Below are 27,666 nucleotides of genomic sequence, written 5' to 3' on the forward strand. Positions count from 1 at the left end.
AGACTTAGATAGCATTTGATACAGACTTATAGCATGTTATGTAGACAGCACTATAATTGCATTGTATGTAGTCATAGCACGCCATACTACATATGTATAGCATAGTAGTGTAGATGTATAGTTTATATGTATAGTTTCATTATATAGATATTCCACTGTTACTTTCTTAGCTTACTCATGTTTCATGATAAATGCTTTTTATGTGATGTATTCCCATGCTTTTTTGTTCTTGCTTAATGTAAGTCGATCTGGATTAAGAGCGTCTGCTAAATGCCTAAAATGTCCCTAACCCACTAGTCGCTAACATTCCTTACCCACTAGTCCCTAAAACTAGTCCCTAATACTAGTCCCTAACCCACTAGTCCCTAACATTCCTTACCCACTAGTCCCTAAGACTAGTCCCTAATATTCCTTACTTCCTTCTTCCCCTAAGGCTTATGACATCATCAAGATAACCCACGGCAACGACCAGCCTTTGACCTCAGAACTGTTGATGAAGATGGAGGAGTGTCGCGCTGAGATGGAGCACGCCTAGTGACATTATGAATATATTATTATTATATATTATATATATTATTCAAATTTTCGTTTTTTCATGTCATATGAAAGCAGGGAATCATAGCTTCAAATTGACTATGCATTGACTAGCTTTGACTATGCATGCACCTCCTGGTACCACAGCACCTCAAAGGCCCTTAAAACTAGGCTCCAGACTTCCCAAAACAAACTGGTCAGGCTCCTACTTGGCCTCACCCCCCGAACCCACCTCACCCCTGCCCACAGGCTGGAATGGCTTAGGGTCGACGACAGAGTACAGCATCTTGCAATGGGTCTGGTCCACAAGATTCACTACACCACCAAGATACCCATGTACCTGTCTAGATACTTCCTTAATGTCAACGAAGTCCACACCCACAACACCAGAGGGAGTGCAACGAACCATGTTCAACCCAGATTCGGCACAAACAAGGGACTAAATTATTTTCGCTCCTATGCCACCAAAATGTGGAACGCCCTACCAACAGTCATTAAGACATGCAAATCCTTTGACTCCTTTAAAACCGCTCTCAAAGTTCACCTACGGACGGCTGCATGTGATATACCTGTAAAACAATACATGTATTATTATGATCTGATAACTGTATACTTTTATCACAAAGGTTTTGGTTTTTTAGAGACTTATTACTTTGTTTTAGTTGTATCTGTTTGTCATATATATTAAAATAATTAAAATAAGCTAATTAGCTTCAGCCTACACCTTGTTTTGGTCATAGCAATGTATCTTTATGTATATACTGTTTCATTTTGTACAAAATAAATGCACGAGTCCTCCAACACTACATTCCTTTAGTTTATTTACATCCGCTTGTCAATCATCAATCAAGGTTCTTCCCCAAAAACATCTTAGGCCTCACTCACACCTACACAACAATGTTGCATGGAAGACGTAAGCAAGTTGCAGAATAAATATCAAAATTATATAAAATAAGTTTGCTGCCAAAAACAACACCATGATGTCACCGTCTCCTCCCGTTCTTTATTTTCCCCAGATAGCAGACATGGTCCCACAGGACAGGTCAAAGGGCATTCCGAGGTCAAAGGGCATTCCGAGGTCAAAGGGCATTCCGAGGTCAAAGGGCATTCCGAGGAAAGGTGCTGATGAAGATGTTTTAATGATTTTATTTTATTTTATGCGTGATTCGTACTCCGTCGTGCGCTGCATCGCACACCGGGAATGGATCTACAAACACACGTCGCAGGTGGGAAATAGATCTACAAACACACAGGTGGGAAATAGATCTACAAACACACAGGTGGGAAATAGATCTACAAACACACAGGTGGGAAATAGATCTACAAACACACAGGTGGGAAATAGATCTACAAACACACAGGTGGGAAATAGATCTACAAACACACAGGTGGGAAATAGATCTACAAACACACAGGTGGGAAATAGATCTACAAACACACAGGTGGGAAATAGATCTACAAACACACAGGCGGGCTACACACTATGATGGCGATCGGAGAAGGTCCACACAGCTTTATCATATATTTATATTTGTACAAACATTTAGATCAAGCACCATATATATATTAATATTAACATATCTTAATCCAAAACAAACAATGGAACCAGGCAGACATCCATTAATCCATTTAGCGTATACACAGTATGTAACCGTACAGCCGGTCAACTCTTTACTAACTGTATATTCATTATTCAATGACTAAGACATGTTTGACTAACTGCACTGTTCTGTAGTCCAATATGTCACTATTCTGTAGTCCAATAGTGCAGGCGTTCTAATGATGTCACTGTTCTGTAGTCCAATAGTGCAGGCGTTCTAATGATGTCACTGTTCTGTAGTCCAATAGTGCAGGCGTTCTAATGATGTCACTGTTCTGTAGTCCAATAGTGCAGGCGTTCTAATGATGTCACTATTCTGTAGTCCAATAGTGCAGGCGTTAATATAATATATTATCCAATAAGTTCAGTTTGGTGGTTCCTGCTAAAGAACAGCCTCTACTTGGTCCCATTGCAATCATATCATATCAGGAAAACACACATGACATCAATCACTCCGTTTTTTAGACAAGAGATTTAACAATACAAAGATTCTGGAAAAAGAAACATTCAGTCAGTCTCGGACAGACAGACAGAGAGTCAGTTGGCCAGGCGGTCGGTCAGACAGACAGAGAGTCAGTTGGCCAGGCGGTCAATCAGTCAGTCGGTCAGACAGACAGACAGAGAGTCGGTCAGACACTCGGCGAGTCACTTCATTGATTTATTTACACAAACAGAAGTTCTGACGTTTTAACCATGTTGTGATCCAGACCCACCGTTTCATTAGTGGATGTTCAGGTGGTGGGGGTCAAGAGGCCAGAGGTCAAGAGGTCAACGTTGACACAAATATACTGTCAGTCTTTTGGGTTTTTATTAAAGGACAGGTATGTGTTTAACTGCCTTCATTTTGGTCATTTACAACTAAGATAAACTCATTTAGTTTAGACTTTCTTCTGTGTGCGGTTGTCAGCTATAGCTCTGGACCGTAGCCTTACTGCTGGGCAGACTCATAGCCTTAAGGCTACGGTCCAGAGCTCTGGACCGTAGCCTTACTGCTGGGCAGACTCATAGCAGCAGTAAGGCTACGGTCCAGAGCTCTGAACCGTAGCCTTACTGCTGGGCAGACTCATAGCAGCAGTAAGGCTACGGTCCAGAGCTCTGGACCGTAGCCTTACTGCTGGGCAGAGTCGTAGCAGCAGTAACCGGGAACCCCTTTTGGTGTTAGCATCATGTTATGCTTTAGCTATTGAAAAATAGCAGATCTACAAGCTCATAGCGCGCCACCGAGTGGCGCGCTAAGAGCTTGTAGGTCTGCTATTTTTGAAAAATCTAAGAACGACTGACATAGAAACATAGCTTTTTCAGAAAACTGTCAGGATGTAGAAGACATTTTTAGAATCTGATCTCATGTCAGAATGGGTTAAGGCTATGGGGCCAGAGCTCTGGACCGTAGCCTTACTACAGAGCAGAGTCGTAGCAGCATTAAGGCTATGGGCCAGAGCTCTGGACCGTAGCCTTACTACAGAGCAGAGTCGTAGCAGCAGTAAGGCTACGGTCCAGAGCTCTGGACCGTAGCCTTAGAGTCGTAGCAGCATTAAGGCTACGGTCCAGAGCTCTGGACCGTAGCCTTAGAGTCATAGCAGCAGTAAGGCTATGGGCCAGAGCTAGTTGTCGGCATGGTAACGCTAGCATCAGTAAAATGAAACACGAGAAGAAGAATTGGTCTCGGCGTTGTTGAAAAAATGTTCAAAAGGCACTTATTTAGTTTTCATTTCATTTCCCTTGTCTTTCTGTTCCTTCTTTTTCTTTTTAAACCACATTGTTGAACCAAACCAAGTTGTTTTTACAACAACCCAACGTCTACATTTCTAAAAAAGTGCTCCGACTACATACATACACCCCCAATGTCTCTCTTCTCTCTCTCTCTCTCTCTCTCTCTCTCTCTCTCTCTCTCTCTCTCTCTCTCTCTCTCGCTCTCTCTCTCATGTATGTCCTAAATCATTCTTCTCTAGTTCACACACAATGCGTGCGTGCCTGTGTGTGTGTGTGTGTGTGTGTGTGTGTGCGCGTGCCTGCCTGTGTGTGTGCGTGCGTGCGTGCGTGTACCACGGTCCATACTGTAGCCTACTGTACGTTGTATTGATATGGTTCAAAGAAAAGTCTTTTAACACATGCACGTGTGTGTCTGTCTGTCTGTCTGTCCGTCCATCCACCAAACAATGTCCAGTGTCTGTCTGTCCGTCTGTCCTCTCTCCATAGGGGACATCATGGTCGGCACGGAGCAGGCTCGTCTTTCCAGTTTTCAATCGATCCAAAGTTATGTGTTCATTCATGACGACCGATGATGTATCTTGGCAGGGTTTCTCAAATCCCAGATAAAAAAACAAACATCACAACGGTGTCCATTCCTCGTCCCGTCCGTCCGTCCGTCCGTCCGTCCGTCCGTCCGTCCGCCTACCTGCGCTTGGAGGACACGTCGAAGCAGGTGACCATCATGAGGTGAGCTTTACAGAAGTTCACTCTGTTCTCCAGTTTATCCGTGATGCTCTGGAGAGCGTCCAGATACTCCAACGAGTCCAGATCGTAGGCCTGCTGCAGGTCGACTGGAGAAACAGCAAGAGGGAGAGGGATTAGAACACACATTTAACATCTTTATCTGCATTCACATTTCACAAGGAATTTCTTGAACACAAACAATAGTGGATGCGCAAAAACTCTACATTATACAACAAGTGCTTCAGGATCCAGATCACGGGTACAGAAAGCATCGCCTTCCTCCATATATGGTCGACTGCCAATTATTGCAGACACTGAACAGAATTTTGCCGATGCCTGATCAGCTCTCGGCTTATTGGGCATGCCTGCAATCTGCAGGCCCCTCACACACACACACACACACACACACACACACACACACACAGAGAGAGAGAGAGGAGACTTACACTCTGCGGTCCATGTGTGAGGTTCCAGCATCAGATGCTGTTTGGTTTGTTCCAGCTCTCTCTTCAGACACAGATACTTGGCTCTGACGTCGCTGATCCTCTGAGACGCAGAGACACAAACACACACAGCTTAGAACGCATATACACTACAGACAGACAGACAGACAGACAGGCAGACAGACAGACAGACAGACAGGCACAGATACAAAGAGAGAGAGAGACTCTCCTTCTCTGTCCCTCTCCCCTCTGTGTCTCTCCATAGTAACCAGGTAGACCTGTTACTATGGTATGGCAACATCAGCCAGGTGCTCCTTGTTTCAAATAAAGGGTGGGGTTTATTGGCAGACAGGTTTAAAAGGGCTGGGCTGCTTTCATTCAGGGGATCCCCTAGCTTGCTGTAAGGTTGACGTATCTGAGGAGGACAAGAGTTTGAAGGCATGGCTTTCCTAAATGTATCAGCATACTGGCTGCCTGGTGAATTAATATAGAAATGCCCTTATTCCATGCTGCTGTGCTCCTCCTCCGGTACGCCAGCCAAGTGTATATGGTACAGTATAGTATGTCTTGTTTTTTATATGATGTTGACTTTTAATATGAGTATTTTAAAAGAATAACTATGTATACAAAACTAAAAGAGAATAAAATGCCTTGTTTGAAATCCCAATATGTCTTATTTCCATGCTCAACCTTGGTCACACGAATCTGTGCTTTCTATTGTTAAAGAGGACCTTCCCTCTAGAAAAAGGTGGCGTAGTTTAGTAGGCATTAAGTATACATTATTAAGCATCCCTCAAAAGTCCTAACCTGACGCTGCCAGATCCAAAAAGCTTGCTACACAAATTTGTTTCACAGCTTATTTGGATCTGGGATCGCGGAAGCAAATTCGATGACGGGGCTGTTCCTTTTTTTCAAGATACATGGTAGATGATTGGATGGGAGCGTCTGTCTATCACCGTGTGGGCGTGCAAACACAACCAATCATATCGACGTGTCTATATACCGTCACATCCGCATCCCGCCTTTAGCTCACGCTGATTGGTTCGGTACGAAGCAGATCTGACTCAGGGCTCAACTCCGTCAGAGATCCCAGATGAGTGTTGTGTTGGGGAATATGTTTCCGCAATACCGCCCTCATCTGGCAGCGTCAGGTTACAAAAGTCCCCCCTGCTACACATATATTAATAATAATTTGGTCTCCACTCCTTGGGGTGTTTTATTTGTTGTACATAATGTAGCTCTCTAGAACGACATCACCTGACCTCAGATCAGTCTCACCTTGCCCCTCCTCCTCTAGAACAATATCAGCTGACCTCAGATCAGTCTCACCTTGCTGCCGCCCTTCTCTCTCCTCCTCTGCAGGCGCTCCACGTCGTCTATCTCGTAGACTTTGATCTCAAACGGTTCAACGCTGCAGCTCCGGGCGCCGCCGCCGGGGGGCGTGGCCGGGGGCGGTCCCAGGGGGCCGTCGACCCAGCATGCACTGGGGCTGGAGGAGGAGGAGGACGAGGAGGTGGCGGCGGCGGCGGTCTGTTTGGAGGAGGAGCGGTGAGGCGAGGAGGAGGAGGAGGAGTCCAGGGTCAGGGCGGGGAGGAGGCGACGCCGCTGCGTACCTGGAGGAAGGAGGAGGAGCCAGAAACTCAAGGTCAGCTTTATTGTCCATGTTCGCACCGTGCACTAATTATTATTATTATTATTGTCCATGTTCGCACCGTGCACTAATTATTATTATTGTCCATGTTCGCACCGTGCACTTCAGTGATGCTTGCGGAAGTCGACTACGTCTCGTTCCTGACCGCATCACTGTCGTGGCAATAATCACGTTAACCCACGCCCTCTCGTGTAATATTGCTTAAGTCAAAGCTGAGTGCCAAGCAGGGAGGCACTGGGTCCCATTTTTACAGTCTTTGGTATGACCCGGCCAGGGATATCAAACCCCGACCTCCCAGTCTCGTTCTACTGCGTGTTCTATTTATATATCGTTCTACTGCGTGTTCTATTTATATATCGTTCTACTGCGTGTTCTATTTATATATCGTTCTACTGCGTGTTCTATTTATATATCGTTCTACTGCGTGTTCTATTTATATACCGTTCTACTGCGTGTTCTATTTATATATCGTTCTACTGCGTGTTCTATTTATATACCGTTCTACTGCGTGTTCTATTTATATACCGTTCTACTGCGTGTTCTATTTATATATCGTTCTACTGCGTGTTCTATTTATATATCGTTCTACTGCGTGTTCTATTTATATACCGTTCTACTGCGTGTTCTATTTATATATCGTTCTACTGCGTGTTCTATTTATATATCGTTCTACTGCGTGTTCTATTTATATATCGTTCTACTGCGTGTTCTATTTATATATCGTTCTACTGCGTGTTCTATTTATATATCGTTCTACTGCGTGTTCTATTTATATATCGTTCTACTGCGTGTTCTATTTATATATCGTTCTACTGCGTGTTCTATTTATATATCGTTCTACTGCGTGTTCTATTTATATATCGTTCTACTGCGTGTTCTATTTATATATCGTTCTACTGCGTGTTCTATTTATATATCGTTCTACTGCGTGTTCTATTTATATACCGTTCTACTGCGTGTTCTATTTATATATCGTTCTACTGCGTGTTCTATTTATATATCGTTCTACTGCGTGTTCTATTTATATATCGTTCTACTGCGTGTTCTATTTATATACCGTTCTACTGTTCTATTTATATATCGTTCTACTGCGTGTTCTATTTATATATCGTTCTACTGCGTGTTCTATTTATATATCGTTCTACTGCGTGTTCTATTTATATATCGTTCTACTGCGTGTTCTATTTATATATCGTTCTACTGTTCTATTTATATATCGTTCTACTGCGTGTTCTATTTATATATCGTTCTACTGCGTGTTCTATTTATATATCGTTCTACTGCGTGTTCTATTTATATATCGTTCTACTGCGTGTTCTATTTATATATCGTTCTACTGCGTGTTCTATTTATATACCGTTCTACTGCGTGTTCTATTTATATATCGTTCTACTGCGTGTTCTATTTATATATCGTTCTACTGCGTGTTCTATTTATATATCGTTCTACTGCGTGTTCTATTTATATACCGTTCTACTGTTCTATTTATATATCGTTCTACTGCGTGTTCTATTTATATATCGTTCTACTGCGTGTTCTATTTATATATCGTTCTACTGCGTGTTCTATTTATATATCGTTCTACTGCGTGTTCTATTTATATATCGTTCTACTGTTCTATTTATATATCGTTCTACTGCGTGTTCTATTTATATATCGTTCTACTGCGTGTTCTATTTATATATCGTTCTACTGCGTGTTCTATTTATATATCGTTCTACTGCGTGTTCTATTTATATATCGTTCTACTGCGTGTTCTATTTATATACCGTTCTACTGCGTGTTCTATTTATATATCGTTCTACTGCGTGTTCTATTTATATACCGTTCTACTGCGTGTTCTATTTATATATCGTTCTACTGCGTGTTCTATTTATATACCGTTCTACTGCGTGTTCTATTTATATACCGTTCTACTGCGTGTTCTATTTATATACCGTTCTACTGCGTGTTCTATTTATATACCGTTCTACTGTTCTATTTATATACCGTTCTACTGCGTGTTCTATTTATATATCGTTCTACTGCGTGTTCTATTTATATATCGTTCTACTGCGTGTTCTATTTATATATCGTTCTACTGCGTGTTCTATTTATATATCGTTCTACTGCGTGTTCTATTTATATACCGTTCTACTGCGTGTTCTATTTATATACCGTTCTACTGCGTGTTCTATTTATATATCGTTCTACTGCGTGTTCTATTTATATATCGTTCTACTGCGTGTTCTATTTATATATCGTTCTACTGCGTGTTCTATTTATATACCGTTCTACTGTTCTATTTATATACCGTTCTACTGCGTGTTCTATTTATATATCGTTCTACTGCGTGTTCTATTTATATACCGTTCTACTGCGTGTTCTATTTATATATCGTTCTACTGCGTGTTCTATTTATATATCGTTCTACTGCGTGTTCTATTTATATATCGTTCTACTGCGTGTTCTATTTATATACCGTTCTACTGCGTGTTCTATTTATATATCGTTCTACTGCGTGTTCTATTTATATATCGTTCTACTGCGTGTTCTATTTATATATCGTTCTACTGCGTGTTCTATTTATATATCGTTCTACTGCGTGTTCTATTTATATACCGTTCTACTGCGTGTTCTATTTATATATCGTTCTACTGCGTGTTCTATTTATATATCGTTCTACTGCGTGTTCTATTTATATATCGTTCTACTGCGTGTTCTATTTATATATCGTTCTACTGCGTGTTCTATTTATATATCGTTCTACTGCGTGTTCTATTTATATACCGTTCTACTGCGTGTTCTATTTATATATCGTTCTACTGCGTGTTCTATTTATATATCGTTCTACTGCGTGTTCTATTTATATACCGTTCTACTGCGTGTTCTATTTATATATCGTTCTACTGCGTGTTCTATTTATATATCGTTCTACTGCGTGTTCTATTTATATACCGTTCTACTGCGTGTTCTATTTATATACCGTTCTACTGTTCTATTTATATACCGTTCTACTGCGTGTTCTATTTATATACCGTTCTACTGCGTGTTCTATTTATATATCGTTCTACTGCGTGTTCTATTTATATATCGTTCTACTGCGTGTTCTATTTATATATCGTTCTACTGCGTGTTCTATTTATATATCGTTCTACTGCGTGTTCTATTTATATATCGTTCTACTGCGTGTTCTATTTATATATCGTTCTACTGCGTGTTCTATTTATATATCGTTCTACTGCGTGTTCTATTTATATACCGTTCTACTGCGTGTTCTATTTATATATCGTTCTACTGCGTGTTCTATTTATATATCGTTCTACTGCGTGTTCTATTTATATACCGTTCTACTGCGTGTTCTATTTATATATCGTTCTACTGTTCTATTTATATACCGTTCTACTGTTCTATTTATATATCGTTCTACTGCGTGTTCTATTTATATATCGTTCTACTGCGTGTTCTATTTATATATCGTTCTACTGCGTGTTCTATTTATATATCGTTCTACTGCGTGTTCTATTTATATACCGTTCTACTGCGTGTTCTATTTATATATCGTTCTACTGTTCTATTTATATACCGTTCTACTGCGTGTTCTATTTATATATCGTTCTACTGTTCTATTTATATACCGTTCTACTGCGTGTTCTATTTATATATCGTTCTACTGTTCTATTTATATACCGTTCTACTGCGTGTTCTATTTATATATCGTTCTACTGCGTGTTCTATTTATATACCGTTCTACTGTTCTATTTATATATCGTTCTACTGCGTGTTCTATTTATATATCGTTCTACTGCGTGTTCTATTTATATACCGTTCTACTGCGTGTTCTATTTATATATCGTTCTACTGTTCTATTTATATATCGTTCTACTGCGTGTTCTATTTATATATCGTTCTACTGCGTGTTCTATTTATATATCGTTCTACTGCGTGTTCTATTTATATATCGTTCTACTGCGTGTTCTATTTATATATCGTTCTACTGTTCTATTTATATATCGTTCTACTGCGTGTTCTATTTATATATCGTTCTACTGTTCTATTTATATATCGTTCTACTGTGTGTTCTATTTATATATCGTTCTACTGCGTGTTCTATTTATATATCGTTCTACTGCGTGTTCTATTTATATATCGTTCTACTGCGTGTTCTATTTATATATCGTTCTACTGCGTGTTCTATTTATATATCGTTCTACTGCGTGTTCTATTTATATATCGTTCTACTGCGTGTTCTATTTATATATCGTTCTACTGCGTGTTCTATTTATATATCGTTCTACTGCGTGTTCTATTTATATATCGTTCTACTGTGTGTTCTATTTATATATCGTTCTACTGCGTGTTCTATTTATATATCGTTCTACTGTTCTATTTATATATCGTTCTACTGTGTGTTCTATTTATATATCGTTCTACTGTTCTATTTATATATCGTTCTACTGCGTGTTCTATTTATATATCGTTCTACTGCGTGTTCTATTTATATATCGTTCTACTGCGTGTTCTATTTATATATCGTTCTACTGCGTGTTCTATTTATATACCGTTCTACTGTTCTATTTATATATCGTTCTACTGCGTGTTCTATTTATATACCGTTCTACTGTTCTATTTATATATCGTTCTACTGCGTGTTCTATTTATATATCGTTCTACTGCGTGTTCTATTTATATATCGTTCTACTGCGTGTTCTATTTATATATCGTTCTACTGCGTGTTCTATTTATATATCGTTCTACTGCGTGTTCTATTTATATATCGTTCTACTGCGTGTTCTATTTATATATCGTTCTACTGTTCTATTTATATATCGTTCTACTGCGTGTTCTATTTATATATCGTTCTACTGCGTGTTCTATTTATATATCGTTCTACTGTTCTATTTATATATCGTTCTACTGCGTGTTCTATTTATATACCGTTCTACTGCGTGTTCTATTTATATACCGTTCTACTGTTCTATTTATATATCGTTCTACTGTTCTATTTATATATCGTTCTACTGCGTGTTCTATTTATATATCGTTCTACTGCGTGTTCTATTTATATATCGTTCTACTGCGTGTTCTATTTATATATCGTTCTACTGCGTGTTCTATTTATATATCGTTCTACTGCGTGTTCTATTTATATATCGTTCTACTGCGTGTTCTATTTATATATCGTTCTACTGCGTGTTCTATTTATATATCGTTCTACTGCGTGTTCTATTTATATATCGTTCTACTGCGTGTTCTATTTATATACCGTTCTACTGCGTGTTCTATTTATATATCGTTCTACTGTTCTATTTATATATCGTTCTACTGCGTGTTCTATTTATATATCGTTCTACTGCGTGTTCTATTTATATATCGTTCTACTGCGTGTTCTATTTATATATCGTTCTACTGCGTGTTCTATTTATATACCGTTCTACTGCGTGTTCTATTTATATACCGTTCTACTGCGTGTTCTATTTATATATCGTTCTACTGCGTGTTCTATTTATATATCGTTCTACTGCGTGTTCTATTTATATATCGTTCTACTGCGTGTTCTATTATATATCGTTCTACTGCGTGTTCTATTTATATATCGTTCTACTGCGTGTTCTATTTATATATCGTTCTACTGCGTGTTCTATTTATATATCGTTCTACTGCGTGTTCTATTTATATATCGTTCTACTGCGTGTTCTATTTATATACCGTTCTACTGTTCTATTTATATATCGTTCTACTGCGTGTTCTATTTATATATCGTTCTACTGCGTGTTCTATTTATATATCGTTCTACTGCGTGTTCTATTTATATATCGTTCTACTGCGTGTTCTATTTATATATCGTTCTACTGCGTGTTCTATTTATATATCGTTCTACTGCGTGTTCTATTTATATATCGTTCTACTGCGTGTTCTATTTATATATCGTTCTACTGCGTGTTCTATTTATATATCGTTCTACTGCGTGTTCTATTTATATATCGTTCTACTGCGTGTTCTATTTATATATCGTTCTACTGCGTGTTCTATTTATATATCGTTCTACTGCGTGTTCTATTTATATATCGTTCTACTGCGTGTTCTATTTATATATCGTTCTACTGCGTGTTCTATTTATATACCGTTCTACTGTTCTATTTATATATCGTTCTACTGCGTGTTCTATTTATATATCGTTCTACTGCGTGTTCTATTTATATACCGTTCTACTGTTCTATTTATATATCGTTCTACTGTTCTATTATATATCGTTCTACTGCGTGTTCTATTTATATACCGTTCTACTGTTCTATTTATATATCGTTCTACTGCGTGTTCTATTTATATATCGTTCTACTGCGTGTTCTATTTATATATCGTTCTACTGCGTGTTCTATTTATATACCGTTCTACTGGTTCTATTTATATATCGTTCTACTGCGTGTTCTATTTATATATCGTTCTACTGCGTGTTCTATTTATATACCGTTCTACTGGTTCTATTTATATATCGTTCTACTGTTCTATTTATATATCGTTCTACTGCGTGTTCTATTTATATACGTTCTACTGTTCTATTTATATATCGTTCTACTGCGTGTTCTATTTATATATCGTTCTACTGCGTGTTCTATTTATATACCGTTCTACTGTTCTATTTATATATCGTTCTACTGTTCTATTTATATATCGTTCTACTGCGTGTTCTATTTATATACCGTTCTACTGCGTGTTCTATTTATATATCGTTCTACTGCGTGTTCTATTTATATATCGTTCTACTGCGTGTTCTATTTATATACGTTCTACTGCGTGTTCTATTTATATACCGTTCTACTGCGTGTTCTATTTATATACCGTTCTACTGCGTGTTCTATTTATATATCGTTCTACTGCGTGTTCTATTTATATATCGTTCTACTGCGTGTTCTATTTATATATCGTTCTACTGCGTGTTCTATTTATATATCGTTCTACTGTTCTATTTATATATCGTTCTACTGCGTGTTCTATTTATATATCGTTCTACTGTTCTATTTATATATCGTTCTACTGTTCTATTTATATATCGTTCTACTGTTCTATTTATATATCGTTCTACTGCGTGTTCTATTTATATACCGTTCTACTGCGTGTTCTATTTATATACCGTTCTACTGCGTGTTCTATTTATATATCGTTCTACTGCGTGTTCTATTTATATATCGTTCTACTGCGTGTTCTATTTATATATCGTTCTACTGCGTGTTCTATTTATATATCGTTCTACTGCGTGTTCTATTTATATATCGTTCTACTGTTCTATTTATATATCGTTCTACTGTTCTATTTATATATCGTTCTACTGTTCTATTTATATATCGTTCTACTGCGTGTTCTATTTATATATCGTTCTACTGTTCTATTTATATACGTTCTACTGTTCTATTTATATACGTTCTACTGTTCTATTTATATATCGTTCTACTGCGTGTTCTATTTATATATCGTTCTACTGCGTTCTATTTATATATCGTTCTACTGTTCTATTTATATATCGTTCTACTGTTCTATTTATATATCGTTCTACTGTTCTATTTATATATCGTTCTACTGCGTGTTCTATTTATATATCGTTCTACTCGTGTTCTATTTATATATCGTTCTACTGTTCTATTTATATATCGTTCTACTGTTCTATTTATATATCGTTCTACTGCGTGTTCTATTTATATATCGTTCTACTGTTCTATTTATATATCGTTCTACTGTTCTATTTATATATCGTTCTACTGTTCTATTTATATATCGTTCTACTGTTCTATTTATATATCGTTCTACTGTTCTATTTATATATCGTTCTACTGTTCTATTTATATATCGTTCTACTGGTTCTATTTATATATCGTTCTACTGTTCTATTTATATATCGTTCTACTGTTCTATTTATATATCGTTCTACTGTTCTATTTATATATCGTTCTACTGGTTCTATTTATATATCGTTCTACGTGTTCTATTTATATATCGTTCTACTGTTCTATTTATATATCGTTCTACTGTTCTATTTATATATCGTTCTACTGTTCTATTTATATATCGTTCTACTGTTCTATTTATATATCGTTCTACTGTTCTATTTATATATCGTTCTACTGTTCTATTTATATATCGTTCTACTGTCTATTTATATCGTTCTTTCTATTTATATACCGTTCTACTGTTCTATTTATATATCGTTCTACTGTTCTATTTATATATCGTTCTACTGCGTTTTTCTATTTATATATCGTTCTACTGCGTGTTCTATTTATATATCGTTCTACTGCGTGTTCTATTTATATATCGTTCTACTGTTCTATTTATATATCGTTCTACTGTTCTATTTATATATCGTTATCGTTCTACTGTTCTATTTATATATCGTTCTACTGTTCTATTTATATATCGTTCTACTGTTCTATTTATATACCGTTCTACTGTTCTATTTATATATCGTTCTACTGTTCTATTTATATATCGTTCTACTGTTCTATTTATATATCGTTCTACTGTTCTATTTATATATCGTTCTACTGTTCTATTTATATATCGTTCTACTGTTCTATTTATATATCGTTCTACTGTTCTATTTATATATCGTTCTACTGTTCTATTTATATATCGTTCTACTGTTCTATTTATATATCGTTCTACTGTTCTATTTATATACCGTTCTACTGTTCTATTTATATACCGTTCTACTGTTCTATTTATATATCGTTCTACTGTTCTATTTATATACCGTTCTACTGTTCTATTTATATATCGTTCTACTGTTCTATTTATATATCGTTCTACTGTTCTATTTATATACCGTTCTACTGTTCTATTTATATATCGTTCTACTGTTCTATTTATATACCGTTCTACTGTTCTATTTATATACCGTTCTACTGTTCTATTTATATACCGTTCTACTGCGTGTTCTATTTATATACCGTTCTACTGTTCTATTTATATACCGTTCTACTGTTCTATTTATATACCGTTCTACTGTTCTATTTATATACCGTTCTACTGCGTGTTCTATTTATATACCGTTCTACTGCGTGTTCTATTTATATACCGTTCTACTGTTCTATTTATATACCGTTCTACTGTTCTATTTATATATCGTTCTACTGCGTGTTCTATTTATATACCGTTCTACTGCGTGTTCTATTTATATATCGTTCTACTGCGTGTTCTATTTATATATCGTTCTACTGTTCTATTTATATATCGTTCTACTGCGTGTTCTATTTATATATCGTTCTACTGCGTGTTCTATTTATATATCGTTCTACTGTTCTATTTATATATCGTTCTACTGTTCTATTTATATATCGTTCTACTGTTCTATTTATATACCGTTCTACTGTTCTATTTATATATCGTTCTACTGTTCTATTTATATATCGTTCTACTGTTCTATTTATATATCGTTCTACTGTTCTATTTATATATCGTTCTACTGTTCTATTTATATATCGTTCTACTGTTCTATTTATATATCGTTCTACTGTTCTATTTATATATCGTTCTACTGTTCTATTTATATATCGTTCTACTGTTCTATTTATATATCGTTCTACTGTTCTATTTATATACCGTTCTACTGTTCTATTTATATACCGTTCTACTGTTCTATTTATATATCGTTCTACTGTTCTATTTATATACCGTTCTACTGTTCTATTTATATATCGTTCTACTGTTCTATTTATATATCGTTCTACTGTTCTATTTATATACCGTTCTACTGTTCTATTTATATATCGTTCTACTGTTCTATTTATATACCGTTCTACTGTTCTATTTATATACCGTTCTACTGTTCTATTTATATACCGTTCTACTGCGTGTTCTATTTATATACCGTTCTACTGTTCTATTTATATACCGTTCTACTGTTCTATTTATATACCGTTCTACTGTTCTATTTATATACCGTTCTACTGCGTGTTCTATTTATATACCGTTCTACTGCGTGTTCTATTTATATACCGTTCTACTGTTCTATTTATATACCGTTCTACTGTTCTATTTATATATCGTTCTACTGCGTGTTCTATTTATATATCGTTCTACTGCGTGTTCTATTTATATATCGTTCTACTGCGTGTTCTATTTATATATCGTTCTACTGCGTGTTCTATTTATATATCGTTCTACTGCGTGTTCTATTTATATATCGTTCTACTGTGTGTTCTATTTATATATCGTTCTACTGCGTGTTCTATTTATATATCGTTCTACTGTTCTATTTATATATCGTTCTACTGTGTGTTCTATTTATATATCGTTCTACTGTTCTATTTATATATCGTTCTACTGCGTGTTCTATTTATATATCGTTCTACTGCGTGTTCTATTTATATATCGTTCTACTGCGTGTTCTATTTATATATCGTTCTACTGCGTGTTCTATTTATATACCGTTCTACTGTTCTATTTATATATCGTTCTACTGCGTGTTCTATTTATATACCGTTCTACTGTTCTATTTATATATCGTTCTACTGCGTGTTCTATTTATATATCGTTCTACTGCGTGTTCTATTTATATATCGTTCTACTGCGTGTTCTATTTATATATCGTTCTACTGCGTGTTCTATTTATATATCGTTCTACTGCGTGTTCTATTTATATATCGTTCTACTGCGTGTTCTATTTATATATCGTTCTACTGTTCTATTTATATATCGTTCTACTGCGTGTTCTATTTATATATCGTTCTACTGCGTGTTCTATTTATATATCGTTCTACTGTTCTATTTATATATCGTTCTACTGCGTGTTCTATTTATATACCGTTCTACTGCGTGTTCTATTTATATACCGTTCTACTGTTCTATTTATATATCGTTCTACTGTTCTATTTATATATCGTTCTACTGCGTGTTCTATTTATATATCGTTCTACTGCGTGTTCTATTTATATATCGTTCTACTGCGTGTTCTATTTATATATCGTTCTACTGCGTGTTCTATTTATATATCGTTCTACTGCGTGTTCTATTTATATATCGTTCTACTGCGTGTTCTATTTATATATCGTTCTACTGCGTGTTCTATTTATATATCGTTCTACTGCGTGTTCTATTTATATATCGTTCTACTGCGTGTTCTATTTATATACCGTTCTACTGCGTGTTCTATTTATATATCGTTCTACTGTTCTATTTATATATCGTTCTACTGCGTGTTCTATTTATATATCGTTCTACTGCGTGTTCTATTTATATATCGTTCTACTGCGTGTTCTATTTATATATCGTTCTACTGCGTGTTCTATTTATATACCGTTCTACTGCGTGTTCTATTTATATACCGTTCTACTGCGTGTTCTATTTATATATCGTTCTACTGCGTGTTCTATTTATATATCGTTCTACTGCGTGTTCTATTTATATATCGTTCTACTGCGTGTTCTATTTATATATCGTTCTACTGCGTGTTCTATTTATATATCGTTCTACTGCGTGTTCTATTTATATATCGTTCTACTGCGTGTTCTATTTATATATCGTTCTACTGCGTGTTCTATTTATATATCGTTCTACTGCGTGTTCTATTTATATACCGTTCTACTGTTCTATTTATATATCGTTCTACTGCGTGTTCTATTTATATATCGTTCTACTGCGTGTTCTATTTATATATCGTTCTACTGCGTGTTCTATTTATATATCGTTCTACTGCGTGTTCTATTTATATATCGTTCTACTGCGTGTTCTATTTATATATCGTTCTACTGCGTGTTCTATTTATATATCGTTCTACTGCGTGTTCTATTTATATATCGTTCTACTGCGTGTTCTATTTATATATCGTTCTACTGCGTGTTCTATTTATATATCGTTCTACTGCGTGTTCTATTTATATATCGTTCTACTGCGTGTTCTATTTATATATCGTTCTACTGCGTGTTCTATTTATATATCGTTCTACTGCGTGTTCTATTTATATATCGTTCTACTGCGTGTTCTATTTATATACCGTTCTACTGTTCTATTTATATATCGTTCTACTGCGTGTTCTATTTATATATCGTTCTACTGCGTGTTCTATTTATATACCGTTCTACTGTTCTATTTATATATCGTTCTACTGTTCTATTTATATATCGTTCTACTGCGTGTTCTATTTATATACCGTTCTACTGTTCTATTTATATATCGTTCTACTGCGTGTTCTATTTATATATCGTTCTACTGCGTGTTCTATTTATATATCGTTCTACTGCGTGTTCTATTTATATATCGTTCTACTGCGTGTTCTATTTATATATCGTTCTACTGCGTGTTCTATTTATATACCGTTCTACTGTTCTATTTATATATCGTTCTACTGCGTGTTCTATTTATATATCGTTCTACTGCGTGTTCTATTTATATACCGTTCTACTGTTCTATTTATATATCGTTCTACTGTTCTATTTATATATCGTTCTACTGCGTGTTCTATTTATATACCGTTCTACTGTTCTATTTATATACCGTTCTACTGCGTGTTCTATTTATATATCGTTCTACTGCGTGTTCTATTTATATACCGTTCTACTGTTCTATTTATATATCGTTCTACTGTTCTATTTATATATCGTTCTACTGCGTGTTCTATTTATATACCGTTCTACTGCGTGTTCTATTTATATATCGTTCTACTGCGTGTTCTATTTATATATCGTTCTACTGCGTGTTCTATTTATATACCGTTCTACTGCGTGTTCTATTTATATACCGTTCTACTGCGTGTTCTATTTATATACCGTTCTACTGCGTGTTCTATTTATATATCGTTCTACTGCGTGTTCTATTTATATACCGTTCTACTGCGTGTTCTATTTATATATCGTTCTACTGCGTGTTCTATTTATATATCGTTCTACTGTTCTATTTATATACCGTTCTACTGCGTGTTCTATTTATATATCGTTCTACTGTTCTATTTATATATCGTTCTACTGTTCTATTTATATATCGTTCTACTGTTCTATTTATATATCGTTCTACTGCGTGTTCTATTTATATACCGTTCTACTGCGTGTTCTATTTATATACCGTTCTACTGCGTGTTCTATTTATATACCGTTCTACTGCGTGTTCTATTTATATATCGTTCTACTGCGTGTTCTATTTATATACCGTTCTACTGCGTGTTCTATTTATATATCGTTCTACTGCGTGTTCTATTATATATCGTTCTACTGTTCTATTTATATATCGTTCTACTGTTCTATTTATATATCGTTCTACTGTTCTATTTATATATCGTTCTACTGCGTGTTCTATTTATATATCGTTCTACTGCGTGTTCTATTTATATATCGTTCTACTGCGTGTTCTATTTATATATCGTTCTACTGCGTGTTCTATTTATATATCGTTCTACTGCGTGTTCTATTTATATATCGTTCTACTGTTCTATTTATATATCGTTCTACTGTTCTATTTATATATCGTTCTACTGTTCTATTTATATATCGTTCTACTGCGTGTTCTATTTATATATCGTTCTACTGCGTGTTCTATTTATATACCGTTCTACTGCGTGTTCTATTTATATATCGTTCTACTGCGTGTTCTATTTATATATCGTTCTACTGCGTGTTCTATTTATATACGTTCTACTGCGTGTTCTATTTATATATCGTTCTACTGTTCTATTTATATATCGTTCTACTGTCTATTTATATATCGTCTACTGTTCTATTTATATATCGTTCTACTGCGTGTTCTATTTATATATCGTTCTACTGGTTCTATTTATATATCGTTCTACTGGTTCTATTTATATATCGTTCTACTGGTTCTATTTATATACCGTTCTACTGTTCTATTTATATATCGTTCTACTGTTCTATTTATATATCCGTTCTACTGTTCTATTTATATATCGTTCTACTGCGTGTTCTATTTATATACCGTTCTACTGGTTCTATTTATATATCGTTCTACTGGTTCTATTTATATATCGTTCTACTGTTCTATTTATATATCGTTCTACTGTTCTATTTATATATCGTTCTACTGTTCTATTTATATATCGTTCTACTGGTTCTATTTATATATCGTTCTACTGTTCTATTTATATATCGTTCTACTGTTCTATTTATATATCGTTCTACTGTTCTATTTATATACCGTTCTACTGTTCTATTTATATATCGTTCTACTGGTGTCTATTTATATATCGTTCTACTGCGTGTTCTATTTATATATCGTTCTACTGCGTGTTCTATTTATATATCGTTCTACTGCGTGTTCTATTTATATATCGTTCTACTGTTCTATTTATATATCGTTCTACTGTTCTATTTATATATCGTTCTACTGTTCTATTTATATACCGTTCTACTGTTCTATTTATATATCGTTCTACTGTTCTATTTATATATCGTTCTACTGGTTCTATTTATATATCGTTCTACTGTTCTATTTATATATCGTTCTACTGTTCTATTTATATATCGTTCTACTGTTCTATTTATATATCGTTCTACTGTTCTATTTATATATCGTTCTACTGTTCTATTTATATATCGTTCTACTGTTCTATTTATATATCGTTCTACTGTTCTATTTATATATCGTTCTACTGGTTCTATTTATATACCGTTCTACTGTTCTATTTATATATCGTTCTACTGTTCTATTTATATACCGTTCTACTGTTCTATTTATATATCGTTCTACTGTTCTATTTATATATCGTTCTACTGTTCTATTTATATACCGTTCTACTGTTCTATTTATATATCGTTCTACTGTTCTATTTATATACCGTTCTACTGTTCTATTTATATACCGTTCTACTGTTCTATTTATATACCGTTCTACTGCGTGTTCTATTTATATACCGTTCTACTGTTCTATTTATATACCGTTCTACTGTTCTATTTATATACCGTTCTACTGTTCTATTTATATACCGTTCTACTGCGTGTTCTATTTATATACCGTTCTACTGCGTGTTCTATTTATATACCGTTCTACTGTTCTATTTATATACCGTTCTACTGTTCTATTTATATATCGTTCTACTGCGTGTTCTATTTATATACCGTTCTACTGCGTGTTCTATTTATATATCGTTCTACTGCGTGTTCTATTTATATATCGTTCTACTGTTCTATTTATATATCGTTCTACTGCGTGTTCTATTTATATATCGTTCTACTGCGTGTTCTATTTATATATCGTTCTACTGGTTCTATTTATATATCGTTCTACTGTTCTATTTATATATCGTTCTACTGTTCTATTTATATACCGTTCTACTGTTCTATTTATATATCGTTCTACTGTTCTATTTATATATCGTTCTACTGGTTCTATTTATATATCGTTCTACTGTTCTATTTATATATCGTTCTACTGTTCTATTTATATATCGTTCTACTGTTCTATTTATATATCGTTCTACTGTTCTATTTATATATCGTTCTACTGTTCTATTTATATATCGTTCTACTGTTCTATTTATATATCGTTCTACTGTTCTATTTATATACCGTTCTACTGTTCTATTTATATACCGTTCTACTGTTCTATTTATATATCGTTCTACTGTTCTATTTATATACCGTTCTACTGTTCTATTTATATATCGTTCTACTGTTCTATTTATATATCGTTCTACTGTTCTATTTATATACCGTTCTACTGTTCTATTTATATATCGTTCTACTGTTCTATTTATATACCGTTCTACTGTTCTATTTATATACCGTTCTACTGTTCTATTTATATACCGTTCTACTGCGTGTTCTATTTATATACCGTTCTACTGTTCTATTTATATACCGTTCTACTGTTCTATTTATATATCCGTTCTACTGTTCTATTTATATACCGTTCTACTGCGTGTTCTATTTATATATCCGTTCTACTGCGTGTTCTATTTATATATCCGTTCTACTGTTCTATTTATATATCGTTCTACTGTTCTATTTATATATCGTTCTACTGCGTGTTCTATTTATATACCGTTCTACTGCGGTTCTATTTATATATCGTTCTACTGCGTGTTCTATTTATATATCGTTCTACTGTTCTATTTATATATCGTTCTACTGCGTGTTCTATTTATATATCGTTCTACTGTTCTATTTATATCGTTCTACTGTTATATATCGTTCTACTGTTCTATTTATATATCGTTCTACTGGTTTATATACCGTTCTACTGTTCTATTTATATACGTTCTACTGTTCTATTTATACGTTCTACTGTATCGTTCTATTTATATATCGTTCTACTGTTCTATTTATATATCGTTCTACTGCGTGTTCTATTTATATATCGTTCTACTGTTCTATTTATATCGTCTATTCTATTTATACGTTCTACTGTTCTATTTATATATCGTTCTACTGTTCTATTTATATATCGTTCTACTGCGTGTTCTATTTATATACCGTTCTACTGTTCTATTTATATATCGTTCTACTGTTCTATTATATACCGTTCTACTGTTCTATTTATATACCGTTCTACTGCGTGTTCTATTTATATATCGTTCTACTGGTGTCTATTTATATACCGTTCTACTGCGTGTTCTATTTATATATCCGTTCTACTGCGTGTTCTATTTATATATCGTTCTACTGTTCTATTTATATACGTTCTACTGCGTGTTCTATTTATATATCGTTCTACTGCGTGTTCTATTTATATACCGTTCTACTGCGTGTTATTTATATATCGTTCTACTGCGTGTTCTATTTATATACCGTTCTACTGTTCTTTATATCGTTCTACTGCGTGTTCTATTTATATATCGTTCTACTGTTCTATTTATATATCGTTCTACTGCGTGTTCTATTTATATATCGTTCTACGTGTTCTATTTATATATCGTTCTACTGGTGTTCTATTTATATATCGTTCTACTGCGTGTTCTATTTATATACCGTTCTACTGCGTGTTCTATTTATATACCGTTCTACTGGTTCTATTTATATATCGTTCTACTGCGTGTTCTATTTATATATCGTTCTACTGCGTGTTCTATTTATATATCGTTCTACTGTTCTATTTATATATCGTTCTACTGTTTCTATTTATATATCGTTCTACTGCGTGTTCTATTTATATATCGTTCTACTGCGTGTTCTATTTATATATCGTTCTACTGGTTCTATTTATATATCGTTCTACTGGTTCTATTTATATATCGTTCTACTGGGTTCTATTTATATATCGTTCTACTGCGTGTTCTATTTATATATCGTTCTACTGCGTGTTCTATTTATATACCGTTCTACTGCGTGTTCTATTTATATATCGTTCTACTGCGTGTTCTATTTATATATCGTTCTACTGCGTGTTCTATTTATATACCGTTCTACTGCGTGTTCTATTTATATATCGTTCTACTGCGTGTTCTATTTATATACCGTTCTACTGCGTGTTCTATTTATATATCGTTCTACTGCGTGTTCTATTTATATATCGTTCTACTGCGTGTTCTATTTATATATCGTTCTACTGCGTGTTCTATTTATATATCGTTCTACTGCGTGTTCTATTTATATATCGTTCTACTGCGTGTTCTATTTATATACCGTTCTACTGCGTGTTCTATTTATATATCGTTCTACTGCGTGTTCTATTTATATACCGTTCTACTGTTCTATTTATATATCGTTCTACTGGTTCTATTTATATATCGTTCTACTGCGTGTTCTATTTATATATCGTTCTACTGCGTGTTCTATTTATATACGTTCTACTGGTGTTCTATTTATATATCGTTCTACTGGTGTTCTATTTATATACCGTTCTACTGCGTGTTCTATTTATATATCGTTCTACTGCGTGTTCTATTTATATATCGTTCTACTGCGTGTTCTATTTATATACCGTTCTACTGCGTGTTCTATTTATATACCGTTCTACTGCGTGTTCTATTTATATATCGTTCTACTGCGTGTTCTATTTATATATCGTTCTACTGCGTGTTCTATTTATATATCGTTCTACTGCGTGTTCTATTTATATACCGTTCTACTGCGTGTTCTATTTATATATCGTTCTACTGCGTGTTCTATTTATATACCGTTCTACTGCGTGTTCTATTTATATACCGTTCTACTGCGTGTTCTATTTATATATCGTTCTACTGCGTGTTCTATTTATATACCGTTCTACTGCGTGTTCTATTTATATATCGTTCTACTGCGTGTTCTATTTATATATCGTTCTACTGCGTGTTCTATTTATATATCGTTCTACTGCGTGTTCTATTTATATACCGTTCTACTGCGTGTTCTATTTATATACGTTCTACTGGTTCTATTTATATATCGTTCTACTGCGTGTTCTATTTATATACTCGTTCTACTGCGTGTTCTATTTATATACCGTTCTACTGCGTGTTCTATTTATATATCGTTCTTCTACTGCGTGTTCTATTTATATATCGTTCTACTGCGTGTTCTATTTATATATCGTTCTACTGCGTGTTCTATTTATATACCGTTCTACTGCGTGTTCTATTTATATATCGTTCTAACTGCGTGTTCTATTTATATATCGTTCTACTGCGTGTTCTATTTATATATCGTTCTACTGCGTGTTCTATTTATATATCGTTCTACTGCGTGTTCTATTTATATACGTTCTACTGCGTGTTCTATTTATATACCGTTCTACTGCGTGTTCTATTTATATACTCGTTCTACTGCGTGTTCTATTTATATATCGTTCTACTGGTGTTCTATTTATATATCGTTCTACTGCGTGTTCTATTTATATATCGTTCTACTGCGTGTTCTATTTATATACCGTTCTACTGCGTGTTCTATTTATATACCGTTCTACTGCGTGTTCTATTTATATACCGTTCTACTGCGTGTTCTATTTATATACGTTCTACTGCGTGTTCTATTTATATACCGTTCTACTGCGTGTTCTATTTATATATCGTTCTACTGCGTGTTCTATTTATATATCGTTCTACTGCGTGTTCTATTTATATATCGTTCTACTGCGTGTTCTATTTATATACCGTTCTACTGCGTGTTCTATTTATATACCGTTCTACTGCGTGTTCTATTTATATATCGTTCTACTGCGTGTTCTATTTATATATCGTTCTACTGCGTGTTCTATTTATATATCGTTCTACTGCGTGTTCTATTTATATATCGTTCTAACTGCGTGTTCTATTTATATACCGTTCTACTGCGTGTTCTATTTATATATCGTTCTACTGCGTGTTCTATTTATATATCGTTCTACTGCGTGTTCTATTTATATATCGTTCTACTGCGTGTTCTATTTATATATCGTTCTACTGCGTGTTCTATTTATATATCGTTCTACTGCGTGTTCTATTTATATCCGTTCTACTGCGTGTTCTATTTATATACCGTTCTACTGCGTGTTCTATTTATATATCGTTCTACTGTTCTATTTATATATCGTTCTACTGCGTGTTCTATTTATAATATCGTTCTACTGCGTGTTCTATTTATATATCGTTCTACTGCGTGTTCTATTTATATATCGTTCTACTGCGTGTTCTATTTATATATCGTTCTACTGCGTGTTCTATTTATATATCGTTCTACTGCGTGTTCTATTTATATATCGTTCTACTGCGTGTTCTATTTATATATCGTTCTACTGCGTGTTCTATTTATATATCGTTCTACTGCGTGTTCTATTTATATACCGTTCTACTGCGTGTTCTATTTATATATCGTTCTACTGCGTGTTCTATTTATATATCGTTCTACTGCGTGTTCTATTTATATATCGTTCTACTGCGTGTTCTATTTATATATCGTTCTACTGTTCTATTTATATACCGTTCTACTGCGTGTTCTATTTATATATCGTTCTACTGCGTGTTCTATTTATATATCGTTCTACTGCGTGTTCTATTTATATATCGTTCTACTGCGTGTTCTATTTATATATCGTTCTACTGCGTGTTCTATTTATATACCGTTCTACTGCGTGTTCTATTTATATATCGTTCTACTGCGTGTTCTATTTATATATCGTTCTACTGCGTGTTCTATTTATATATCGTTCTACTGCGTGTTCTATTTATATATCGTTCTACTGCGTGTTCTATTTATATATCGTTCTACTGCGTGTTCTATTTATATATCGTTCTACTGCGTGTTCTATTTATATATCGTTCTACTGCGTGTTCTATTTATATATCGTTCTACTGCGTGTTCTATTTATATATCGTTCTACTGCGTGTTCTATTTATATATCGTTCTACTGCGTGTTCTATTTATATATCGTTCTACTGCGTGTTCTATTTATATATCGTTCTACTGCGTGTTCTATTTATATATCGTTCTACTGCGTGTTCTATTTATATATCGTTCTACTGCGTGTTCTATTTATATATCGTTCTACTGCGTGTTCTATTTATATATCGTTCTACTGCGTGTTCTATTTATATATCGTTCTACTGCGTGTTCTATTTATATATCGTTCTACTGCGTGTTCTATTTATATATCGTTCTACTGCGTGTTCTATTTATATATCGTTCTACTGCGTGTTCTATTTATATATCGTTCTACTGCGTGTTCTATTTATATATCGTTCTACTGCGTGTTCTATTTATATATCGTTCTACTGCGTGTTCTATTTATATATCGTTCTACTGCGTGTTCTATTTATATATCGTTCTACTGCGTGTTCTATTTATATATCGTTCTACTGCGTGTTCTATTTATATATCGTTCTACTGCGTGTTCTATTTATATATCGTTCTACTGCGTGTTCTATTTATATATCGTTCTACTGCGTGTTCTATTTATATATCGTTCTACTGCGTGTTCTATTTATATATCGTTCTACTGCGTGTTCTATTTATATATCGTTCTACTGCGTGTTCTATTTATATACCGTTCTACTGCGTGTTCTATTTATATATCGTTCTACTGCGTGTTCTATTTATATATCGTTCTACTGCGTGTTCTATTTATATATCGTTCTACTGCGTGTTCTATTTATATATCGTTCTACTGCGTGTTCTATTTATATATCGTTCTACTGTTCT

General features: G+C 34.5%; 2 protein-coding genes across 2 annotated transcripts in view; one reads left to right on the top strand and one right to left on the bottom strand.

Annotated features, from left to right (window-relative positions):
* Window positions 1–1,134, top strand: part of smyd3 (SET and MYND domain containing 3) — a 34,170-nt gene extending 33,036 nt beyond the window's left edge. Inside the window, exon 12 of the mRNA XM_080768907.1 lies at window positions 434–1,134. Within this exon, the coding sequence (XP_080625033.1) occupies window positions 434–535 (102 nt within the window). The 3' untranslated portion in view covers window positions 536–1,134. The remainder of the gene's footprint in view (window positions 1–433) is intronic.
* A 2,997-nt stretch (window positions 1,135–4,131) lies between these two features.
* Window positions 4,132–27,666, bottom strand: part of kif26ba (kinesin family member 26Ba) — a gene marked incomplete at its 5' end in the record, with an annotated part of 124,515 nt that continues 100,980 nt past the window's right edge. Inside the window, 3 exons of the mRNA XM_080762392.1 lie at window positions 4,132–4,674; window positions 5,014–5,113; window positions 6,340–6,623. Of these exons, the coding sequence (XP_080618518.1) occupies window positions 4,526–4,674; window positions 5,014–5,113; window positions 6,340–6,623 (533 nt within the window). The 3' untranslated portion in view covers window positions 4,132–4,525. The remainder of the gene's footprint in view (window positions 4,675–5,013; window positions 5,114–6,339; window positions 6,624–27,666) is intronic.

This window comes from Protomyctophum bolini (assembly GCF_963924005.1).
Source record: "Protomyctophum bolini genome assembly, chromosome: 1".
NCBI classification, from domain to species: domain Eukaryota; kingdom Metazoa; phylum Chordata; class Actinopteri; order Myctophiformes; family Myctophidae; genus Protomyctophum; species Protomyctophum bolini.